Raw genomic sequence first — 21,493 nt, 5'->3', positions numbered from 1 at the left:
ACCTAAAGTTCATAAACAAACCGTGGACTAACAAATGGGGAGAACAAATGCTAGGTGAAGGAGATATCTCAAAATTGACTTTAAAGTATAACTAATAAAATAAGCTCAACAAGTTGGATAGAAGCCGCAGGCCCTTTGACTCATTGGTACCTAATTAATTTGGTACCATATCTACTATATTAAAATACAAAGAACCCTCAAAAAGTCAGTGTTTCTTAATTAATAATAAGATTGAATGAAACTGTGATCACACAATTAGTCAGAACTCAGAAGTAAGACAACTAATTGGCTCACACCCAGTTTCAAGTTTGAAAGGAAGATCGCCGGAAAAACCCGGGAGGCTATTGGTACCTTATCTACTATATCAACCACAACCAGCACTAACAATATATACTAGCAAACAAACATTAAATTAAATAAACCCAGTTAACCATTTCCAGTAGCAGCCTGAGCACAATGTGGTTGTGCATAGTTTGTTTCTTGGCTGTTGCCAACTTGGTTGCACCACAGTCGATCATCAATAGCCTCCCCGGCTTTTCCGGCGATCTTCCTTTCAAACTTGAAACTGGGTGTGCGCCAATTAGTTTTCTTACTTCTGAGTTCTGACTAATTGTGTGATCACAGTTTCATTCAATCTTATTATTAATTAAGAAACACCAACTTTTTAAGGGTTTTTTGTATTTTAGGTACGTGGGTGTAGGCAAATCTGATGAGCTGCAGCTATTCTACTACTTCATTGAATCTGAGAGAAGTCCAGAAGATGACCCTCTTGTGCTTTGGCTCACTGGAGGTCCTGGTTGTTCCGCATTTTCTGGCCTTGTATATGAAATGGGTATGTATGTACTTAATTTAACTCATCGACCATACCTCTCTCCCTCTCTCTCTCAAATTTTTTTTTTAAAAAAAAAAAAAAAAAAAAAAAACCCATCCACCATACCTTTTTGGGAGGATATAGGAAAAGGAACAAGAAGGACACAAAAGAAAATGAGGTTTTAATCTAAAGGAATGCTAAAAAATAATGATAACTTTTAAGAAAAGATATAAAACAAGTTATACTATATTTAACACGATAAAAAAGAAACGCACACACCTCCATTAGTATTACCATTTGATTATGAAGAATTGGTTGATTCTCACATTAGTATTTGTTTGTTTTTAACTTTACGGAATGACTTGCTTTTTTCTTTTTTCTTTTTTAGAATGTAAATTAAGAATTTTCCTTCACCACCTTTGACCAGTTTCTCTGTATAGTATTTATTAAATATAAATAAGCCTCTAGGAATCGAGTTGAAATGTTCTCTTCAATCCTTCTTTCATCCTCCCATATCACTGACATTGATGGCTCAAAAACATTTGAATTGCTTACAGAAATGTTATAGCGAAGTTGGGCTAGAGATCAAGAGAGAATTACATTGATTTCTTTTGAGGAGTGTTAAAAGTTAAAGCCTCTCTTGTGCAACCAGTCGCGTTTATTGAGCTCCTTGGACCTTTGTCGGTCAAAAAATGTTTAAAAGTAGAAGGTATCCATCTAAGATTCTAAAATGATTGTTTCTTGACTTTAAGGATTTTCTAAAATGGTTGTTTAAAAGTTGAAGTTATCCATCTTGCATTCTAATGCTGGGCGGACTACGATTTTTTTTTTTTTTTTTTAAAGTTTTGTTTTTGTTTAGTTTTTTTAGTTGAGTGGTTTCTAGTTGGGCTAGGCTAATTAAAAGGGTATCTAAGTTTTTGGAAAAGAGGGACGCAACTCTAGAAAGAAAAAAATATAACCAGTAAAGAAAAATTGCTTTTTTTTTTTTTTCTTTGGGCAGGGGGCCCAAAATTTTTTTTCTTTGGGCCGGGGGGGCCAACACTCCTTCGGCCCCCAGGGTCCATCCCTGACTATAAGCCCCAATTTCATCATAGGAATTACCCAAAAAAATTCCATCTATTTTTCTTATATACTTTTTTTCTGAAACAATTTTTCTTATATACTTATATAGCTATTGGCATAATTTGTTTTTGAAAATTTCTAGTATTACATCGATTATACTTGGTAGGGAATGATATAGAAATTTATATGAGAAAATACAACTAAACAAAGCCCCCTATTTTTAAATCCCCCTAATATTTGATATGTCCGATCCAAATATATGCAAATTAAAAGTTAGATTATTTGTAAATAAATAAATTAATAAATAAAATAACCAAGACAAAAAATAAAAAGTAAAAAGTAAAAAAGTTTTAAGCAAAAGCCGAACGTACTTTTTGTGTAGACCTCTCTCTACCGGTCTCAGCAATCATCTATTTCATTTTCATCAGTAAAAATAGTCTTCTTTTTTTTTTTTTTTTTTAAGTGGAGCTCTCAACTATTGGACTTTTCACACCATCCGTTGTGTAATTATGTTTTTGTGTTGTGGAAGGCACAACCAAGTATTTCTCAAATGTTATGTAAATATGAGGTGAAAATTTCAATAAATTTTCCAATAAATGTAGATGCAAAGTTTACTATACTAAAAAACACCAACTCTTTTACATTTCTGGATTGAGTGGTTCTACTTCACAAACTGTTCCATAATTTTTTGCTACAACTTTGATGTGACAAATTGTGAGTGATTGTCTACTACTTTCACATGGACCAATTATTTTTTATTCACCACTCACACAACCACTTCACAGTTTTGACAAAGAAGTTGTGTAATAGTAAACTTTATGGTACTAGATTTTTTTCTTTTGGATTTCCTCCCCTCAATATTTTATGATGGCTAATGTAACATTCATTTATTTCCTACTCTCACTTCACATTCATTTATTTCTTCTCATCTGCCAATTAAAAAAAGTATCCAACATCGGATCAGCTGTTTGAACTTACATTAATTTAAAAATAGAACATGAATCATTTCATATTCAAAACATGCTCTCACTTCACGTTAATTTTCTTTTCTTTCACCATTTTTTTTAAAAGAACATTTTTATTTGCCTTAATTTTTAATAATTTGATAGTTATAGCGGGAGATGGGGCTTTTGAAACTTGGATGTCTCTGTCAAAAATGTTAAGAGATGTCAATTGAGTTACAAGACTTTTAGCCAAAAAAAATAATAATAATAATTGTAAGATTTTATTTATTTATTTTAGGTCCATTATCATTTGACTATGCAAAGTCCAAAAGCAACTCACCAAAATTGAAGTTGAACCCATACTCTTGGACAAAGGTACGAAACTTTAGCAGCCTCCAATAATTAGGTTTTCATGAAAATTAGTTGCCAATTTGAAGGTTAATTAGGTGTTTAAATAAACTGAAAGAACTGGCCTTCATTTTTCAGGTTGCTAATATAATATTTGTGGATGCACCAGTTGGCACTGGATTCTCTTATGCAAATAGTTCGGAAGGATACAATATCAGTGATACAGTGGCCGTAGCAGAACTCTATGAATTTCTACAGAAGGTGATCGAAAACTAAATAATAACATGACTGAATTTGGTACATATGAACTATAGTTTGATACAAATATAAAAGGCTTACAGACACAAATTCTGAAGTGGCCAGTTCATTTTAAATTTTGAGTTGTGATGCAGTGGCTCAAGGTTCACCCCAAGTTCCTCACAAATTCATTGTATGTCATGGGAGACTCTTACTCGGGCATAATTATCCCAATCCTTGTACAAAAAATATCAGATGGTAACTTGCATAAATGACAACTACCTAAAATTTTTTCCATTCTTAATTCATACTTAATTTTGCTACAAAAAAAATACCAAGGGGGAAAAATCATTTTGATGATTAATGGACCAAAGAAAACATTTTAGGATGGTAATTGGCTATGTCATATTGTTGCAGGTAATGAAGTTGGTCAGGAGCCGCGAATGAATCTCAAGGTACAAGTTCAAGCACATTAAAATTTAAATAACTTCAATTACTTTAGTTTCGCTTTTGTTCATCAAGGCCTTCTATAGTTTTGGGGCCTTTACTTCATATAGAAATCAAATCTTGCTTTAAATTGGGGCCAGGGATATGTGATTGGAAACCCGCTGACAAATACGAATGATGACTTGAATGCAAGAATTCCATTTGCTCACTTAAAGACACTTATATCAGACGAACTATATGAGGTGATTTTCCCTTCTGCTCTTGTTTTTTTTATTGAATCTTGAGAGTTCGTCTTATGGTATTAGACTATTAGCTAAGCATCAAAGAAAAGGCTGAGTAGCTTGTAAAAAACAGTAGGGAGAGTGCTTATGCTAGTGGGTAGTGACTTTTTTTTTTTAAAGAATTTAATCATAACAAGCATCGCATTATATAATTATATCTTCACAGATTACAATCATAAGATGTCCTTAAAACTCATGTTTAAATGATTGACCCAAATGGATTGTCATTTGAATAGACTTGCATGCAATTTTGCAAGGAAGATTTTCTTGTTCCTCATACAATTTGACGTTTTAATTAATCTTTTGTTTTTGAACCAGCTTAGACAAGTAAAAGTTGATATACAATGCCCTTGTTAATTGCTTTGAGACCAAGGTTAGAGATTTTTGGAAATTACAGGCCAAGGGTATTCTTTTGCATTTTGCACAAATGTGGCAAATGATTTAAATATAGTACATCAGTGTCCACGAGTACCATTTTGAGGATGCTCCTGGAAATATGTTACTTTCATACAAGTTGAATTCTCTCTTTCAAAAATATCCTACTAAAAGATGTGATGCTTTTTTTTTTTTTTCTAGTCAACTAAAAACAACTGCAAGGGCGAGTATAGGAATGTAGATCCTAACAATGCAGCATGTGTGGATGATCTTGGTATCTTCACTGAGGTGAGAGAAAAAACTACTTGTGGTTCTTATAAAAAATGTCTTCTTCTTCTTTTTTCCTTCCATCCTGACAAGAGGAGAGTATGTGAAGCACTAAGAAATGTATGTTCGGTCTTTCATGTATCATGTCGCATGTACATTGATATACCTCTTGCATTTGGCCAGTGTACCGAGAAAATATATACTGCACAAATATTGGAGCCTACATGTCAGAAGTTATCCCCAAAACCAAGAACAAGGGTATCAGATTGGGATCCAGGAACTCTAGTAGAAGATTCTGTAGACCTCCTCCGATCAATTACTCATCTTCCTGAACCTAGAGCATGGTGTCGGGTAAACAATTTGCCTCTTCTCACACACATACAATGTCATGATCAAAGCTGGTCCGAGGCCTTGTGCACATATATCTGTTTGACTAGGTTATATGCTGCACTCTATTAAAATTTAACTGACTATATACTAACAAGATTACTCCTTTTGTAGAATTATAACTATCTGTACTCGTACATTTGGGCAAATGATAAAACTGTTCAAAAGGCTCTTCGCATTCGGGAGGTATGTTGATCCTTAAAATGTAAATAATAATATGTCGAATTCAAAAGTAGTTTTATTAAGTTATTTCAAAATGACAATCAGGGAAGCATAAATGAGTGGGTGAGATGCAATCTGAGCTTATCAAACACATATGACTATGATGTCTCAAGTAGTCTAAATTATCATCGGAACCTTATCAAGAAAGGCTACGAGGTTCTAATTTACAGGTAATATGGCAATTTTTTTTACCATCCTTCAGTCCCTAGAATTAACTATTAGTCACAAATCCAGGTAGTTGACCAATGCAAAGACATAAAAATTTCATGTCACTTAAACCCTCTCTCGGGTGGCTGTTGATGTCAAACTAATAGAAGTTCATGTTCTGCCGAAAAACAGGCGCAAACAGAAGCAAAACAGAGCAAATGAGGGGAGGAACCGAGGAAGAGATAATTTTCAGATTTGATCTTCCTATCCACGGGTTCAGTATTGCATCTGCTAATAGGCTTCAATTTACATCCATTTTAGACCATATACATGAATGAATTTTCGCCATAAAATCCAAGATATTACTCTAGTAGAAACTAACCAAATTTTTAGCACTGTAGAACGTAACAAATTTGCAATAATTATTATTGAATAAATTCTATGGGTCTTATAGATACATAACTTGGTAGAACGGATCACCTACTTTCCAAAGCTTGCTCTTTGCTTGGTTTACAACTCATCCTCATGAGCCCATCACCTTTTGGAACACCTTTAAGTCACTAGAGAGCCTACTAGAGTCTCCCCATATGTTCTACCTCCAAATTCTAGAGAATGGTAGATGGTGTCCCTAGAGAAAGATAGTTTATTTCAGAGAACATCAAACTATAAGTATGTTCTCAATATTCTGACTCTTAGTAATTAGTTATTTGACGGTTATAGGAGTATTTTAAATACCTATAGAAATACATCAACTATCAGCTAAGCGGTCCTAAGCACTAGGACAACTTGTGTCCAATGCAAGTATCCACATACATCAAACCCAACCTGTTAATCGATACAACTAATCTATTTATAAACAAGTCATGAGTTGAGGCTAAACGAGTTCGGGTCATATTTGGGTCGACATGGCTAACCCCTTAATAAATAAGTTGTGTTCGTGTTTAACATACAAATCCGTTTGATCCATTTGACCCGTTTAATTTATAAATGTATTAGCTATTGTTATTAATGCTTAATTTATGGTTGTAATTATATGTTTATTACTATATTGGAGATTAGCGTAAGAATTCAACTATAGATTGGTATTTAGGGATAGGCTAGATGGTGATAAGATTTCTTATACTTGTAATCTCTTTCTCTTGATTAGTGGATCTAATTTCCATTGCACTCTAGTTTAGATTGGTGACTTGTTCATGCCTACACAATATTATATGAAATTTGGATAGTTAATCAACTTGGATAACTGAGTTAATTAATTGTGGTCAATTTATAACCCAATAGTTTTCTTGTTTTGTTCCGAATAACACAGTGGTGATCACGACATGGTTATTCCATACATAGCTACACATGCATGGATAGTATCGCTAAACCTTACTATTGCCCAAGATTGGAGGCCATGGTTTGTTGATGGGCAAATCGCAGGGTAAGTTTCCACCTCAACTTTCATGTTTCAGCAACCCTCTTGCCCCCTCCACCATCCCCCTATACTTTTAAAGTTTAAATACAAGTTGTATTCCAATATAAATCTTATAATTGTTTCATGGATTACTTTTAATTGTATTGTGCAGATTCACAATGCAGTATACATCTAAAAAGTACTGCTTGACATTTGCAACAGTAAAGGCAAGAATGAGTATTTAGTGATTCTTTTTTTGTTATTATCATAAAAATAAATATGTCCCAAGTAATAGCGAAAAATTGACCACAAGCATTTGCTTCTTTGTAGGGAGCGGGGCACACAGCTCCAGAGTACAAGCCCAATGAATGTCTTGCCATGATTGATAGGTGGCTATCTTACTATCCCCTATAGTGAATTGTGGATTTTACCAATCCATTCAACTTAGTAAGCTTCTTGTTGTTGAGCATCTAGCATTTCAAGTCATTTTAGTTGCCTATTCAACATCAAATAATAAAATTCAACTGATTCAACTTCTTCACCTTTTTCTTTCCATCCTTTGATTCATGTTCATGAATTAATTTAAATAAGTTCCTAAAACTTTGGTACAAATGTTTCCTTCCATTGAGTCTTTAAATATGATGTATGTAAATCTACTTGCTATGATAATACAATGTGCTCTTGATAGATTTATCCCCTAAACTCAAACGATATGCATGAGATGGGTCAAATTTGATCTAGTAACACTTTGTAAATGTAACAAAGAAAGAATGATGTGCAAGCTCAGTTCAACATAGCTTGGTTGTTGGGCCTTAATTTTAAGTCTAACCTCAATTTTACATTTAACTTTTAGTTTCAAGAAATTTTTATTTTTATTTTTAGAGATAATTATAATATATTGCTAACCCGCAAATTGAACCATTTCCTCCCTAAACTGTCAAGCACTTTGTGTACAAGGAGTTGACAATTCAAGTACAACGATAATTTGATTTGACTTAACTTGCTATGTTTTCTCTTATAATATATATATATATATATATATATATATATATATATATATTTTTTTTTTTTTTTTTAATTTAGCCCAACATAGGAAATTATAATACATATTTTAAAAGATTGCTTGGTACTCGTAAAATGCATACCTAAATTAGCATTAAAAAATGAATTTAATTATGAGCAGGTATATATACAACTATTCAGCCTCATGACATGAGCAGGTATATATACACATATGATGATTTAATTATGTTGTATTTGATTATAAAATGGATTCATGGATCTTTCCATGAAGGAATAGGGGTTTGTAATTCAAGATTTCTTGTCATCCATGAGTTCAAAAGGTTTAATGCAATACTCAAATGGATTTTGGTTGATCTTTCATGAAACGATGTGTGTCCATGACTCCATGCTTGTTTTGTACCAACAGACTATTTGTGGTTTGTAAAGGGATATTGAAAATTCAGACTAAACTTGGTTCTTGCATACTTATCACTGCTAGAAATCTGTGTTTATACTTTCCTCCAAAAAAAAAAAAAAATGGTGTTTATGCTAGATGTGGGAAATGGTATACATATATAGTATGAGTTCGTTTGGGAATAACTTATTTAGTTGAAACTAAAAACTTTTTAGTGAAAGTACTGTAAATAAAGCTAAAAAATAGTTGAAATAATACATTGAGACCTATGAATAATACCAAGAAGTGCAATAGGACCATGAATAGTAGCAAAAATGAGCTGAATAATTAAAAAAAAAACTGGTTTTTCAAGCCAATGCCAAACACAACCTACATTTTCCAAAACTATGATATAAACTTAGGTAGCAACCAAAAATAAAATAAAGAAGCTTGGCATGAGTTTTGTTATCCCATTAAAAAAAAACTGTTGGTTTGTTGCTTACCAAATGTTAGACCCGCCCGACCCGACTTGACCTAATCGTGGGAAATGGTGACTCAGAGCAATTGCAAAGCTAGGGGTTAATTACTTAATTACCCCCCCCCCCCCCCTCCTAACCCAACAAAAAATTTTGATGGTGAGTTTGGTGACAATCTTTCCCATACCAAAGAACAATATGGGCCGCACACACAATAAACTCAAAGGTCGCCTTATAGGAATATATTTGCCCTCTTTTTCCATCAAAATTGTTTTTGTCTTTTCATTTAATTTTGTTATGAATTTCCTTTATGAAATTTTTTTACTCAGAATATATTTTTCTTATGTCAAACATCCTTTGAAAAGGAAAATAAAATATTTTCTACTTTATCAATGTTTTCATTATGTTTAAAATCTATAAAATGTAATTAGATGTTTGAGAAAAAGAAGAAGTAAGAGTTATAATCATTAAAAGGAAAATTTTTTTATTAAAGATGATATAAAATAATGAAAGAACCCATGTTCTTAACAAATAATTTGCTACTTTTCATGAAAATATGTGTTGGATAAATACATGCTTGTATCGCATACAAAACATACGCAGTGGAAAAATAATAGATCTACTTCATTCATAAATGTTAATATGTACTATGTAAGTTTCAGAATTTAAGAACAAGAGGGTGTACCATGGTGCGGTGAATTTAAAAAATGAAGATCAAAAGCACTTAGGAACACTTTTAATCTTCACTCCAATTCCACTAACACCCAAGAAGTGTGGTCTCTCAATCAGTTTTCCAAGGGAGAATTATAGAGAGTGACTTACACTCACACATACACACCACTTTACAATAGTGTTGTTTTTCACTTCTAAAAAATTATGTATGTTTCTCCCTTTGTATCTAATTAATCATCTAATTGGGCTGGTCTTTTGGCCCTTTCCAATTGGGCTTAAGTGTGTGGCTTAGAGTGGGACCAAAAAGGACCAATAAGACACTAGCTTCAATAGGCCTTGGGCTTTTCTTTCAACTCTTGACAAGTCCAAAGTTATTATTAACTATATTTAATACCACTATATAGATATAGTTGTACTCTAGGCCTTATTTATAAATTATATCCCAAGACTTTATTGTACATGCAACTCCTTCATAAAATATTCGTAATAATACAAAGTCATGAATATAGACTCCCACTTTGAAGATTACTACATCTTAATTCCTTGAGTACCTGGTTTCATCATTTAAAGTTATTCATCATATATTTATGAAATCCAATTTCATAAATATATACTTTAGTAACTTCTTACCAAAGTGGTTAGACCTAACTCTCTTAATAAACCCATTAAACTTATCTCAAGTGAATATTTTGTATCTTCATTAAGAGACTATGAATTCCATCTTGAGAATATCTGTTCCATCAACACTAAATGTGGTTGCCCAACATACTGAGATTTTGATTGTATCCTTAAGCCTCACTATTGATATATCAAAACACTACAAAAAAACTGACCTATTGCGGCGGGCCAAAACCGCCGCTAAAGCCCCAAAAACCGCCGCTATAGGTACATTTCACCTATTGCGGCGGGGGCTATTGCGGCGGTTCTACCCGCCAGCCTTGTCGCGACGCAATATCTCTATTGCGGCGGTACAAAAACCCGCCGCTGTAGATACGCCTTTTAGCGGCAGTTTTGGTCTATTGCGGCGGGTAGAAAACCGCCGCTATATGTGGTTACATTTAGGTCTACTGACCTTTTAGCGGCGGGATATGCATGCCGCTATAGGTGACAATCTTTAGCGGCAGGATAGCCCGCCGCTATAGGGCTTCAATTATAGCATAATTTTAGACCTTTAGCGGCGCTTTTTACCCGCCGCTATAGGTTAAATTTAAAATTAAAAAAAATAAAAATAAAAAAACCAATCCAATTACAAACAACCTGTAATAATGTTACAAACAACTGGTAATAATTTTAGTTCTACTAAAACAATACCACAAATGCCTCCAAACAAACATTATATTGACATAGAAGCACAAGGAAGTATCAATGTTTGTCATAGAAATAAGTGTTAATATAATAAAATAGACAAGCTTCAGAATTATATATCCTTGAACCAAATGCAACATAACTACCACTAGAAGGAGCAAACACATGAGTTTGCAGAAAAAAAACTTACTACAAGCATTGTGAGCAAAGATCCAATCAATGACATTACCAGACCTGAAATAAGATTAACAAAATAATTTATTGACTATAATTTCCTTTATTTTTAATTTAATTTTTTTGGTACACAAATGCTTACATGCATATATATAAGTTGCATGATCCAGCATCCCGTATTCAAGTAGAAACACAACACTCATTTCTTTCCCTTATAAACATAAAAGCTGCACACTATCATCCCATACATAAAACTTCAATCCCACAATGTGTTTAAAAATCTCAAATAACACAGCCAATCTTAAAACAGCCAAATCTCAAATAATTGTATTAGAACATAATGAATTCTTCAAGAAAAAAACACACAAACATTGAGATATAATTTTAAGGAGACACATTCTTTACAAGCATGAAAGACACATTCAAAGTCACATGATTTATAAAATGAAATTGATTTACGCACTGTACATGAACAAGGCATAGGATTGTGAACTATATCTTTGTCTCCATTGACTTAAAATTATCTAACATATATTCTAAGTCTGTAACTGAATAAATTTTGTGTAATCCAACCTAGCCAAAGAAAGAGCACAAACACAAATTAAATACCAATTCAGAATGCATATATAACAATTTCAAGGTAAACCAAGGACTTAAAAATGCAGATTTTTCAGTAAAAAAAATCAAAAAGCAATTAATTCATTGTATTGGCATCCTATATACCCCTTAAGAGATTAAGATGAAATATGAGAGAGTTCCAGTTACCCTTCACAGAACAGAGAAATCATGAAAAAAGCTTTATAATATTCGTCAAGGATTATGAGTTATGTTTTTATGTGTTGTTTTGTTATTTATAAGTTAAAAAAAAGCAGATATTAGCACACTTTGTTTAAATTAAAAAAAAAATTAACTATGTATCAACAATGAAGGCCAATTGCACAAAAAAGCTTTGCATAAAGGTGTAATATATGCCTTTTGATTTCTCAAGAATAATGCTATAAGAAATTGTAAATGCATCCATATATCAATAATCCACTTTCTCATATGCTTTGACACCAAATGGTCTTAATTAACTTAATTCCACATCACTAACCCAATTCAAGTTCGTCAAAGACCACAAAATATGCATATGACAATAAATAGTTTTGATACGTTACATAGATCATAACAATAACTTTGAATTCAGAACTGTTTTTTGTCAATAAAACTTGAGCAAAATTTTAGAAGCCTACTAATATGAACTCACGCACAATAAACATAAATATTGTGGTAAACTTATATAATCTCTAAAATTAAACCCTCCAAAATATAATTAAACCACACTCCAAATAACCATCAAACAACAACCATTTGATTTAGTCCCGCAACTTAAAGATCTGATTCCAACTACTATTTGCCCTCAAGATCCAATCCTTCTAAACCCAAATCACTTTTTAGATCAGTTCATCCAATCACTTGAATCTTCATTACTTATAACCACTAAAACCTTGTCATAGTTTTTTTCTTTTAAAGTGAGCTAAAAAACCACAGGAGAAAAATTATAGAGAAGGGGAAATTTCAAACAATAAAAAGTAGTCCCTTTCTCATAATAATACACTATCAATACTTACTTTAGACTGATCAAGCTTGCAGATTGGGTAGAGATGTTCTTTAGTAGACCACTTCTTTGCCAAGTTACCATCATCTATCAAATATAGACAGGTCAATAAAAGTTAGCTGACTAACCACCAGGTACTGCTGAACCACTTAGCTGTCCCTAACAATGGAATTGTAAGTGTGGTGACCCACTATGCTTTAACAGATAAACAAAGCCATTCATCAAGAAAAAAAAAATCGAATTTTGAATTTTCTTTTATTATTGCGTCAATACAAAATAAAACCAAGTCTAACCCAAATGCAAACCAAAATCTAACCGCCAAACCTTTAAAACAATCCAACCAAAATATCTTATAAAAAAAATCCAACAAAAATACCCACAAAACAATTAAAACACATGGTTAAAATACTGTTTTAACAAAAGGGTCTACCGTTTGGTTTTATACCATTTCAAAACTAATAAAACACAAACAAAACAGCATGAACAAACAAAAAGTCAGATCGAAGGGCAGGGGTAAATTGTTTGATATGAAATCAATAATTGCTACTATGATCATCCATAAATTTAATCAATAGGAAAAAAAAAAAAAACTCATAATTTAATCAAGCCAAATAAACTAAAAAAAAATAAATCCAAATCTTTTCTCTTAAATACTTCTATCCAAATTAACCAATGATGAATTTGCATGGATTCTCTAGACCAAACTGAAAGCTTTTATAGTTCAGAAAATAGATTTCAAAGCAATCAATTCAACTTCACACGTATGGAACAGAACGAACGACGTGGGTGTGGCAAACACTACCAAAATCTACTACATGAAAAAGGGTTGAATTTACAGCTTGGCGCCAGTAGTATTAATTTGTTTGCTCATTATTAAACCCTTCTACCAAAATTTTGTCTTCCATAGGGTAATTATTAATTTGTTTGCTAATTTTTTTCACGTATAAACTCATGTACTATCTCTTTCCTTTCCTACGTGTGATTCAAGAATTTTCACTACTTTGAATAACATACCATACCTCCATAGCCATTTGTGCAGCAGAGCACCATTAAAACACAGCATACTTTCTGATACCTAAGCCCCTTCTTGTGTTGGCTTACTCACTGTAGAGTGTAGACCAACTAACCAGGTGGAATTTGTGTTTTCCATTTTATAGCTTGTTAGCACTACTGACTGGTAGTGGAAAAAGAGACAGAAAGTTGCATACATTTAATAACTTTTTTTCCCCCAGAATCCATACTTTTAATAATTTAACAAATTCAAAGATTGAGTTGAAAGTATTTTTCTTTTAATTATCTCAGGCATTCACAAAAAGCATACACAACCTTTGTTGCTCACTAACAATATGGATAGAATTCAATACGGATCTCATCTAATCGGATTGAACTTTATTATTTTCATTCACTAACATTAAACAAATAATTTACTTTTTTTTGGTGATTATTTTCTCAAGCAACCAAACGATTTCTTAAACAAAATCAAAATATTGAGACCTAAAACGTCATTTCTTAAAACTAGAAAAAAATCCAAGTCCACTCTACTTTATTTTTTCATCTCTTTCAATAGATCAAACTTTCAGAAACCAAAGTTTATGTAAGAAATACTACAATCAAATCAAAAGAATCAGAAACACATTCAAATTCCAAGCTCAAATTCACATAGAAGATCATTAGAAAACGCTGAAGAGATGAGATTTCAAAGAGAAATGAAAAAAATTTATTACCACGGATCTCCTTGATAAGACATACAATCTCATATCCTCCTCCTCAGCCAACTCCTCCGGAAGCATCTTAGACGCCAAACGCTCCTCTTCATGATGATGATGATGGAGGTGGTGGTCGTGATGGTGGCCATGATCGCAGTGGTGAGCATGGGATTCGTGTCCAAAGCTCAGATCCAAACAGCACAGCGCAGCAACCAAAAGAGAGAGAGAGAGAAAAAAAAAAAAAAAAAAAAAAAAGGGTGAGAGGGGCGGCTGGAGTGAAATCAGAAGTTATAAATATGCTAGGGTTATAAATGCTAGGGTTTTAATGGTTTTAAAAAATTAAAAAACTCAAATACGCTTACGCGAAGGCTCGAACGATAGAGCACTTAGCTGTTGCACTCACACCATACCACTAAGCTACAGACTCTACCATGGCTCTCATTCACATATATGATATATATATATATATATATATATTTATTTATATATATATATATATATTTATTTATATATATATATATATATTTATTTATATATATATATATATATTTATTTATATATATATATATATATTTATTTATATATATATATATATATATTTATTTATATATATATATATATATATATTTATTTATATATATATATATATATATTTATTTATATATATATATATATATATTTATTTATATATATATATATATATAGTCAACTAATGAAATAACTGAAAATTAAACTTCAAAAATTTCACGACAATCCACCTTTTAATTACATTAGTCTTATCCAAAAAATTAAAACAGTTTATAAAACAAACAAAAGCCATTGTAATCATTTTATAAATAAATAATATTTAACGGTAGTAATATTTAAGTTTTATAAATAAATATTTTATACATAAATATCTTATAAATAGTAATATTTAATATTTAATACATGAATATCTTATAAATAGTAATATTTAATATTTAATACATAAATATCTTATAAATAGTAATATTTATATTTACATTTAATATAGATAGTAATATTTAATATTTTTTGATTAATTAAGAATCATGTGTAAATTAATGAAAATAAAAAAATTATTTTAAATAAAATAAAATTGATAATAAAAACAAAGTAATCTTTTACCCTATTTTTTAAAACAAAGTAACATTTTACTTTAGATTTATATATATATAAATAACTCACTTCAGGTTTCAATACAAAGAAAAAGAAAAAAGAAAAAAAAAATGACTCACTTTAGGTTTCACTACAAAAACTTGAATTTAAACAATTGATTGATGACATGGCTATTAATCTTTGATCACCTTGAAATTTTTTAAGCATGAAAAATATATGAAGATAATGTAATCTAACGGTCGATTTGTCAAAATTCACATTGAATTAAGAAATATAGGGTTGGGTTTAAGTTACACTTGATGTAACTTTAAAAACTGTTACACCAACCAATAAGTTATTTTTGAATTCATATTTTGAAAATCCAACCGTTGGATCACATTTTCTATATGTCTTTAACATGCATGCCAATTTTCATGTCAATCGGATATAATTTACCATTTGATCTTTAAACTCATCATTTATGCGTTATTTTCAATTACAAAAACTTGAATTTAAACATTGATTGATGACATGACTATTAATCTTTGATCACCTTTAAATTTTTTAAGCATGAAAACTATATGAAGATAATGTAATCTAACGGTAAATTTGTCAAAAATCACATCGAATTACGAAATATAGGGTTGGGTTCAAGTTACGCTTGATGTAACTCTAAAATATGTTACACCAACCAATAACTTATTGTTGAATTCATATTTTGAAAATCCAACCGTTAGATCACATTTTCTATATGTTCTTAACATGCATGCCAATTTTCATGCCAATCGGATGTAATTTACCATTTGATCTTTAAACTCATCCTTTATGCGTTATTTTCAATTACAAAAACTTAAATTTAAACAATTGATTGATGACATGACTATTAATCTTTGATCACCTTGAAATTTTGTAAGCATGAAAAATATATGAAGATAATATAATCTAATGGTAGATTTGTCAAAATTCACATCGAATTAAGAAATATAGGGTTGGGTTCAATTTACACTTGATGTAACTCTAAAAACTGTTACACCAACCAATAACTTATTGTTGAATTCATATTTTGAAAATCCAACCATTGGATCACATTTTCTATATGTTCTTAACATGCATGCCAATTTTTATACCAATCGGATGTAATTTACCATTTGATCTTTAAACTCATCCTTTATGCGTTATTTTCAATTACAAAAACTTGAATTTAAATATTGATTGATGACATGATTATTAATCTTTCATCACCTTGAAATTTTTTAAGCATGAAAACTATATGAAGATAATGTAATCTAACGGTAGATTTGTCAAAAATCATATTGAATTACGAAATATAGGGTTGGGTTCAAGTTACGCTTGATGTAACTCTAAAATATGTTACACCAACCAATAACTTATTGTTGAATTCATATTTTGAAAATCCAACCGTTGGATCACATTTTCTATATGTTCTTAACATGCATGCCAATTGTTATACCAATCGGATGTAATTTACCATTTGATCTTTAAACTCATCATTTATGCGTTATTTTCAATTACAAAAACTTGAATTCAAACAATTGATTGATGACATGACTATTAATCTTTGATCACCTTGAAATTTTGTAAGAATGAAAAATTTATGAAGATAATGTAATCTAACGGTAGATTTGTCAAAATTCACATCGAATTAAGAAATATAGGGTTGGGTTCAAGTTACACTTGATGTAACTCTAAAACTGTTACACCAACCAATAACTTATTGTTGAATTCATATTTTGAAAATCCAACCGTTGGATCACATTTTCTATATGTTCTTAATATGCATGCCAATTTTCATGCCAATCGGATGTAATTTACCATTTGATCTTTAAACTCATCTTTTTTGTGTTATTGTAAATTACAAAAACTTGATTTTATACAAAAACCTTACCTATAGCGGCGGTCACAAAAAACGCCGCAATAGATCTCATCTACTGCGGCGGGCCAAAAATGCGCCGCAATAGGCGACATATAGCGGCAGTTTTTGCACCCGCCGCAATAGGCCCGCTGCAATTTCAGGGTCTATTGCGGCGGGTCATTGACCCGCCGCTATATCTCAACCGAAGGCCACTAAAGCAAGTCTATTACGGCGGGTCACTGGCCCGCCGCAATAGTACGCCGCAATATACTAGGTCTATTGCGGCGGGCCATTGACCCGCCGCAATAGATCTCATGTACAGCGGCAGGCCGAAAAAGCGCCGCAATAGGCGATCTATAGCGGCAGTTTTCGCACCCGCCGCAATAGGTCCGCCGCAATAGGCTAGTTTTCTTGTAGTGAAACAATCTACACTTCATGATCAGGTCTATTATCCTCTCAGGATTAAAAGTTCATGTAAATAAAAGTCGTGAGTTTATTATTCATTTGACAGTCGTTAGAAGAATAATAAATCTCACAGCGGTCTAGTTCAATATGTTTTAACTCTTAATACATATCAACATACCAACTAGAAATCTCAATTTCCATGATCAAAACAAATCATCTTAGTTGATATGTTATAGTCTTCGCAGATGAAATGCCCAATTTCATCACCAACTACGAACTAAAATTCTGAGTTTACAAAGAACTTGTAATTTATATTTTCTGTGACTAAATCACATAAATCACATACTATGCATCTTATTGACTATATGATAATGTCAAAATATTCATGTTACCATTATTTTTAGATCATAATAAAATAACTTTATTAACCACAACATTAAGTTATACATAATGTCATACATAGCATCATACAATAGGATTTAAGGACACACATCCTAACAATATGTGCAAAAGAAATAATGTATAATTCTAATTACGTAATAAACTCCAAAGTTCAAGATTACTTTTAAGTTAAATTTTGAAGTTTACATGCATACATGTTCATAGTTGTTAAGGCTCATTTTTTGACAAAGGACCCAACAGTAGAAGAAGCCCAACAATAAGAAAAGACGAAAGAGAAAGGAAGTAGAAAGAGGTAATTAGGCCAATGGGCCAATATGGCAAAAATGACAGCCAGTAGGCCCATGGGCACAACAAGAGATAAAAGTAAAGTAAATGGCCTATGGAAGCCCAAGGAAAGAGGGAATAAGCCCAATGAGCCAATATGGTAGGAATGACAGCCAGTAAGCTTATAGGCATAGTAAGAGGTAATAGTAAAGTAAATAGGATATGAAAACCCAAGAAAAGAGGTAACAAGCCCATTGAGCCAACATGGCAAGAATGACAACCAACAGGCCCATGGGTATAACAAGAGGTAAAAGTAAAGTAAATGAGTCGAGGTGGTTCAAGGAAAGAGGTAATAAGCCCAATGAGCCAACATGATAGGAATAACAACCAGTAGGCCCATGGACATGGCAAGAAAAGAAGCAATAGTTTTAATTATGATTATTACTATATTGGAGATTAGCATAAGGATTCAACCATAGAGTGGTATTTAGGGATAGAGTAGATGGTGATAAGATTCCTTATACTTGTAATCGCTTTCTCTTAATTAGTAGATTCTTTAGAGTGGCGGTCTAAAATTCACCCAGTGGGATTTTTGCCTTGAGAAGGTTTTCCCCATTAGTTAACACATTGTGTCAATTTAATTTCCATTATATTCTAGTTTAGATTGGTGACTTGTTCGTGCCTACACAATAGTACATGTAATTTGGATAGTTAATCAACTTGGATAATTGAATTAATTAACTATGGTCAATTTATAACCCAATAGTTTTCTTGTTTTGTTCTGAATAACATAGTGGTGATCACGACATGGTTATTCCATACATAGCTACACATGCATGGATAGAATCGCTAAACCTTACTATTGCCCAAGATTGGAGGCCATGGTTTGTCGATGGGCAGATCGCAGGGTAAGTTTTCAGCTCAACTTTCATGTTTCAGCAACCCTCTTGCCCCCTCCACCATCCCCCTAAACTTTTAAAGTTTAAATACAAGTTGTATTCCAATATAAAGCTTATAATTGTTTCATGGATTACTTTTAATTGTATTGTGCAGATTCACAATGCAGTATACATCTAAAAAGTACTGCTTGACATTTGCAACAGTAAGGGCAAGAATGAATATTTAGTGGTTCTTTTTATTATTATTATTATAAAAAATATGTTCCAAGTAATAGCGAAAAATTGACCACAAGCATTTGCTTCTTTGTAGGGAGCGGGGCACACAGCTCCAGAGTACAAGCCCAATGAATGTCTTGCCATGATTGATAGGTGGCTATCTTACTATCCCCTATAGTGAATTGTGGATTTTACCAATCCATTCAACTTAGTAGGCTTATTTTGCATCTAGCATTTCAAGTCATTTTAGTTTCCTATACAACATCAAATAATAAAATTCAACAGATTCAACTTCACCTTTTTCTTTCCATCCTTTGATTCATGTTCATGAATAAATTTAAATAAGTTCCTAAAACTTTGGTACAAATGTTTCCTTCCATTGAGTCTTTAAATATGATGTATGTAAATGCACTTGCTATGATATACAATGAGCTCTTGATAGATTTATCCCCTAAACTCAAAAAATATGCGTGAGATGGGTCAGATTTTATCCAGTAAGCCTTTGTAAATGTAACAAAGAAAGAATGATATGCAAGCCCAGTTCAACATAGCTTGGTTGTTGGGCCTTAATTTTAAGTCTAATCTCAATCTTACATTTAACTTTCAATTTCAAGGATAATTTTTTTTTTAGAGAAAATTACAACATGCTGCTAACCCCGCAGCTTGAATCTTTTCCTCCTAAACCTCCAAGCACTTTGTGCATGAGCGGGTGCCAATTCTGCTACAAGGATAATTTGATTTGACCTAACTTGCTATGTTTTCTCTTATAATATTGTTTTTTTTTTTAAATTAGCCCAACAATGGAAATTATAATTCATATTTTAAACGATTGCTTGGTACTCCTAAAATGCATACCTAAATTAGCATTAAAAAATGAACTTAAAATGGACAAGATTTCTCGTGGTTGTTCAAATTATTAGATCTCAATTACAACTATTCAGCCTCATGAGCAGGTATATATACACATATGATGATTTGATTATGTAGTATTTGATTATAAAATGGACTCATGGATCTTTCCATGAAGTAATGGGGGTTTGTAATTTAATTTGCCGTCTTTTTCCATCAAAATTGTTTTTGTCTTTTCATTTAATTTTGTTAGGAATTTCCTTTATGAAAATTTTTTACTTAGACTATTTTTTTATTTTTTATGTCAAACATCATTTGAAAAGGAAAATAAAATATTTTCTATTTTATCAATATTTTAATTATGTTTAAAATCTATAAAATGTAATTAGATGTTTGGAAAAAAAAAGTAAGAGTTATAATCATTAAAAGGAAAAAAAATATTAAAGGTGATATAAAATAATGAAAGAACCCATGTTCTTAACAAATAATTTGCTATTCTTCATGAAAATATGTGCATAAGAAATAATGTATAATTATAATTATGTAATGAACTCCAAAGTTCAAGATTACTTTTTTAAGTTAAATTTTGAAGCTTACATGCATATATGTTCGTAGTTGTTGAGGCCAATTTTTTGAAAAATGGCCCAACAGCAGCATAAACCCAACAATAAGGAAAGATGAAAGAGAAAGGAAGTGGAAAGAGGTATTTTGCTCAATGGGCCAACATGGCAGTAATGACAACCAGCAGGCCCATGGACACAACAAGAGGTAAAAGTAAAGTAAATGGGTCGTGAAAGCCCAAGGAAAGAAATAATAAGCCTAATGGGCCAACATAGCAGGAATGACAACTAGCAGGCCCATGGACACAGTAAAAAGTAAAAGTAAAGTAAATGGGCCGTGGAAGCTCAAGGAAATAGGTAATAAGCCCAATAGGCCAACATGGCAAGAATGACAACTAGCAGACCCATGGGCATAACTAGAGGTAAAAGTAAAGTAAATGGGTCGGGGTAACCCAAGAAAAAAGGTAATAAGCCCAATGGGCCAACATGGTAGGAATAACAGCCAACAGGCCCATAAGCACAACTAGAGGTAAACGTAAAGTAAATGGTCATGGTAGCCCAAGGAATGAGGTAATAAGCTCAATGGGCCAACATGGCAGGAATGACAGCCAACAGGCCCATGGACATGACAAGAAAAGAAGCAATAGGAGCGGAAGCAGCGTTAGTTTCATATTGGG

General features: G+C 32.1%; 1 protein-coding gene and 1 long non-coding RNA gene across 6 annotated transcripts; one reads left to right on the top strand and one right to left on the bottom strand.

Annotated features, from left to right (window-relative positions):
- Positions 1-228: 228 nt before the first annotated feature.
- Positions 229-19,862, top strand: LOC142619354 (serine carboxypeptidase-like 7). Of its 4 annotated transcripts, XM_075792430.1 has the most exons (17): positions 229-569; positions 687-832; positions 3,116-3,192; positions 3,304-3,426; positions 3,558-3,660; positions 3,820-3,857; positions 3,990-4,091; positions 4,707-4,793; positions 4,956-5,123; positions 5,274-5,345; positions 5,427-5,551; positions 6,838-6,951; positions 7,097-7,151; positions 7,255-7,313; positions 19,087-19,200; positions 19,346-19,394; positions 19,502-19,862. In XM_075792430.1, exons 1-17 carry the CDS (start codon positions 457-459, stop codon positions 19,583-19,585), a joined length of 1,629 nt encoding a protein of 542 aa, XP_075648545.1. In that variant the 5' UTR covers positions 229-456; the 3' UTR covers positions 19,586-19,862. The 4 variants fall into 4 exon arrangements, with proteins under 4 accessions (XP_075648545.1, XP_075648546.1, XP_075648547.1 ...); XM_075792431.1 differs by lacking the exon at positions 3,116-3,192 and having other exon boundaries at positions 3,335-3,426; XM_075792432.1 differs by lacking the exons at positions 19,346-19,394; positions 19,502-19,862 and having other exon boundaries at positions 7,255-7,371; positions 19,087-19,177.
- Positions 10,786-14,505, bottom strand: LOC142619107 (uncharacterized). 2 transcript variants are annotated; one of them, XR_012841447.1, is made up of 4 exons: positions 14,269-14,505; positions 12,558-12,631; positions 11,090-11,181; positions 10,786-11,007 (listed from the first exon to the last, which is right to left on the bottom strand). It is a non-coding gene; the product is annotated as an uncharacterized LOC142619107 (long non-coding RNA). The 2 variants fall into 2 exon arrangements; XR_012841446.1 differs by lacking the exon at positions 11,090-11,181 and having other exon boundaries at positions 14,269-14,500.
- Positions 19,863-21,493: the final 1,631 nt, after the last annotated feature.

This window comes from Castanea sativa, chromosome 12 (genome assembly GCF_040712315.1).
Source record: "Castanea sativa cultivar Marrone di Chiusa Pesio chromosome 12, ASM4071231v1".
Classification (NCBI taxonomy): Eukaryota; Viridiplantae; Streptophyta; class Magnoliopsida; order Fagales; family Fagaceae; genus Castanea; species Castanea sativa.
The sequence above is the reverse complement of the archived record's forward strand: the minus strand, read 5'-3'. Positions and strand labels throughout refer to the sequence as shown.

Coding starts and splice junctions, on each gene's coding strand:
- LOC142619354 (XM_075792430.1), top strand. CDS start 457: ATGTGGTTGTGCATAGTTTGTTTCTTGGCTGTTGCCAACTTGGTTGCA. Junction 3,858..3,989: donor AGCCGCGAATGAATCTCAAG/GTACAAGTTCAA, acceptor AATTGGGGCCAG/GGATATGTGATTGGAAACCC. Junction 19,395..19,501: donor ACTGCTTGACATTTGCAACA/GTAAGGGCAAGA, acceptor GCTTCTTTGTAG/GGAGCGGGGCACACAGCTCC.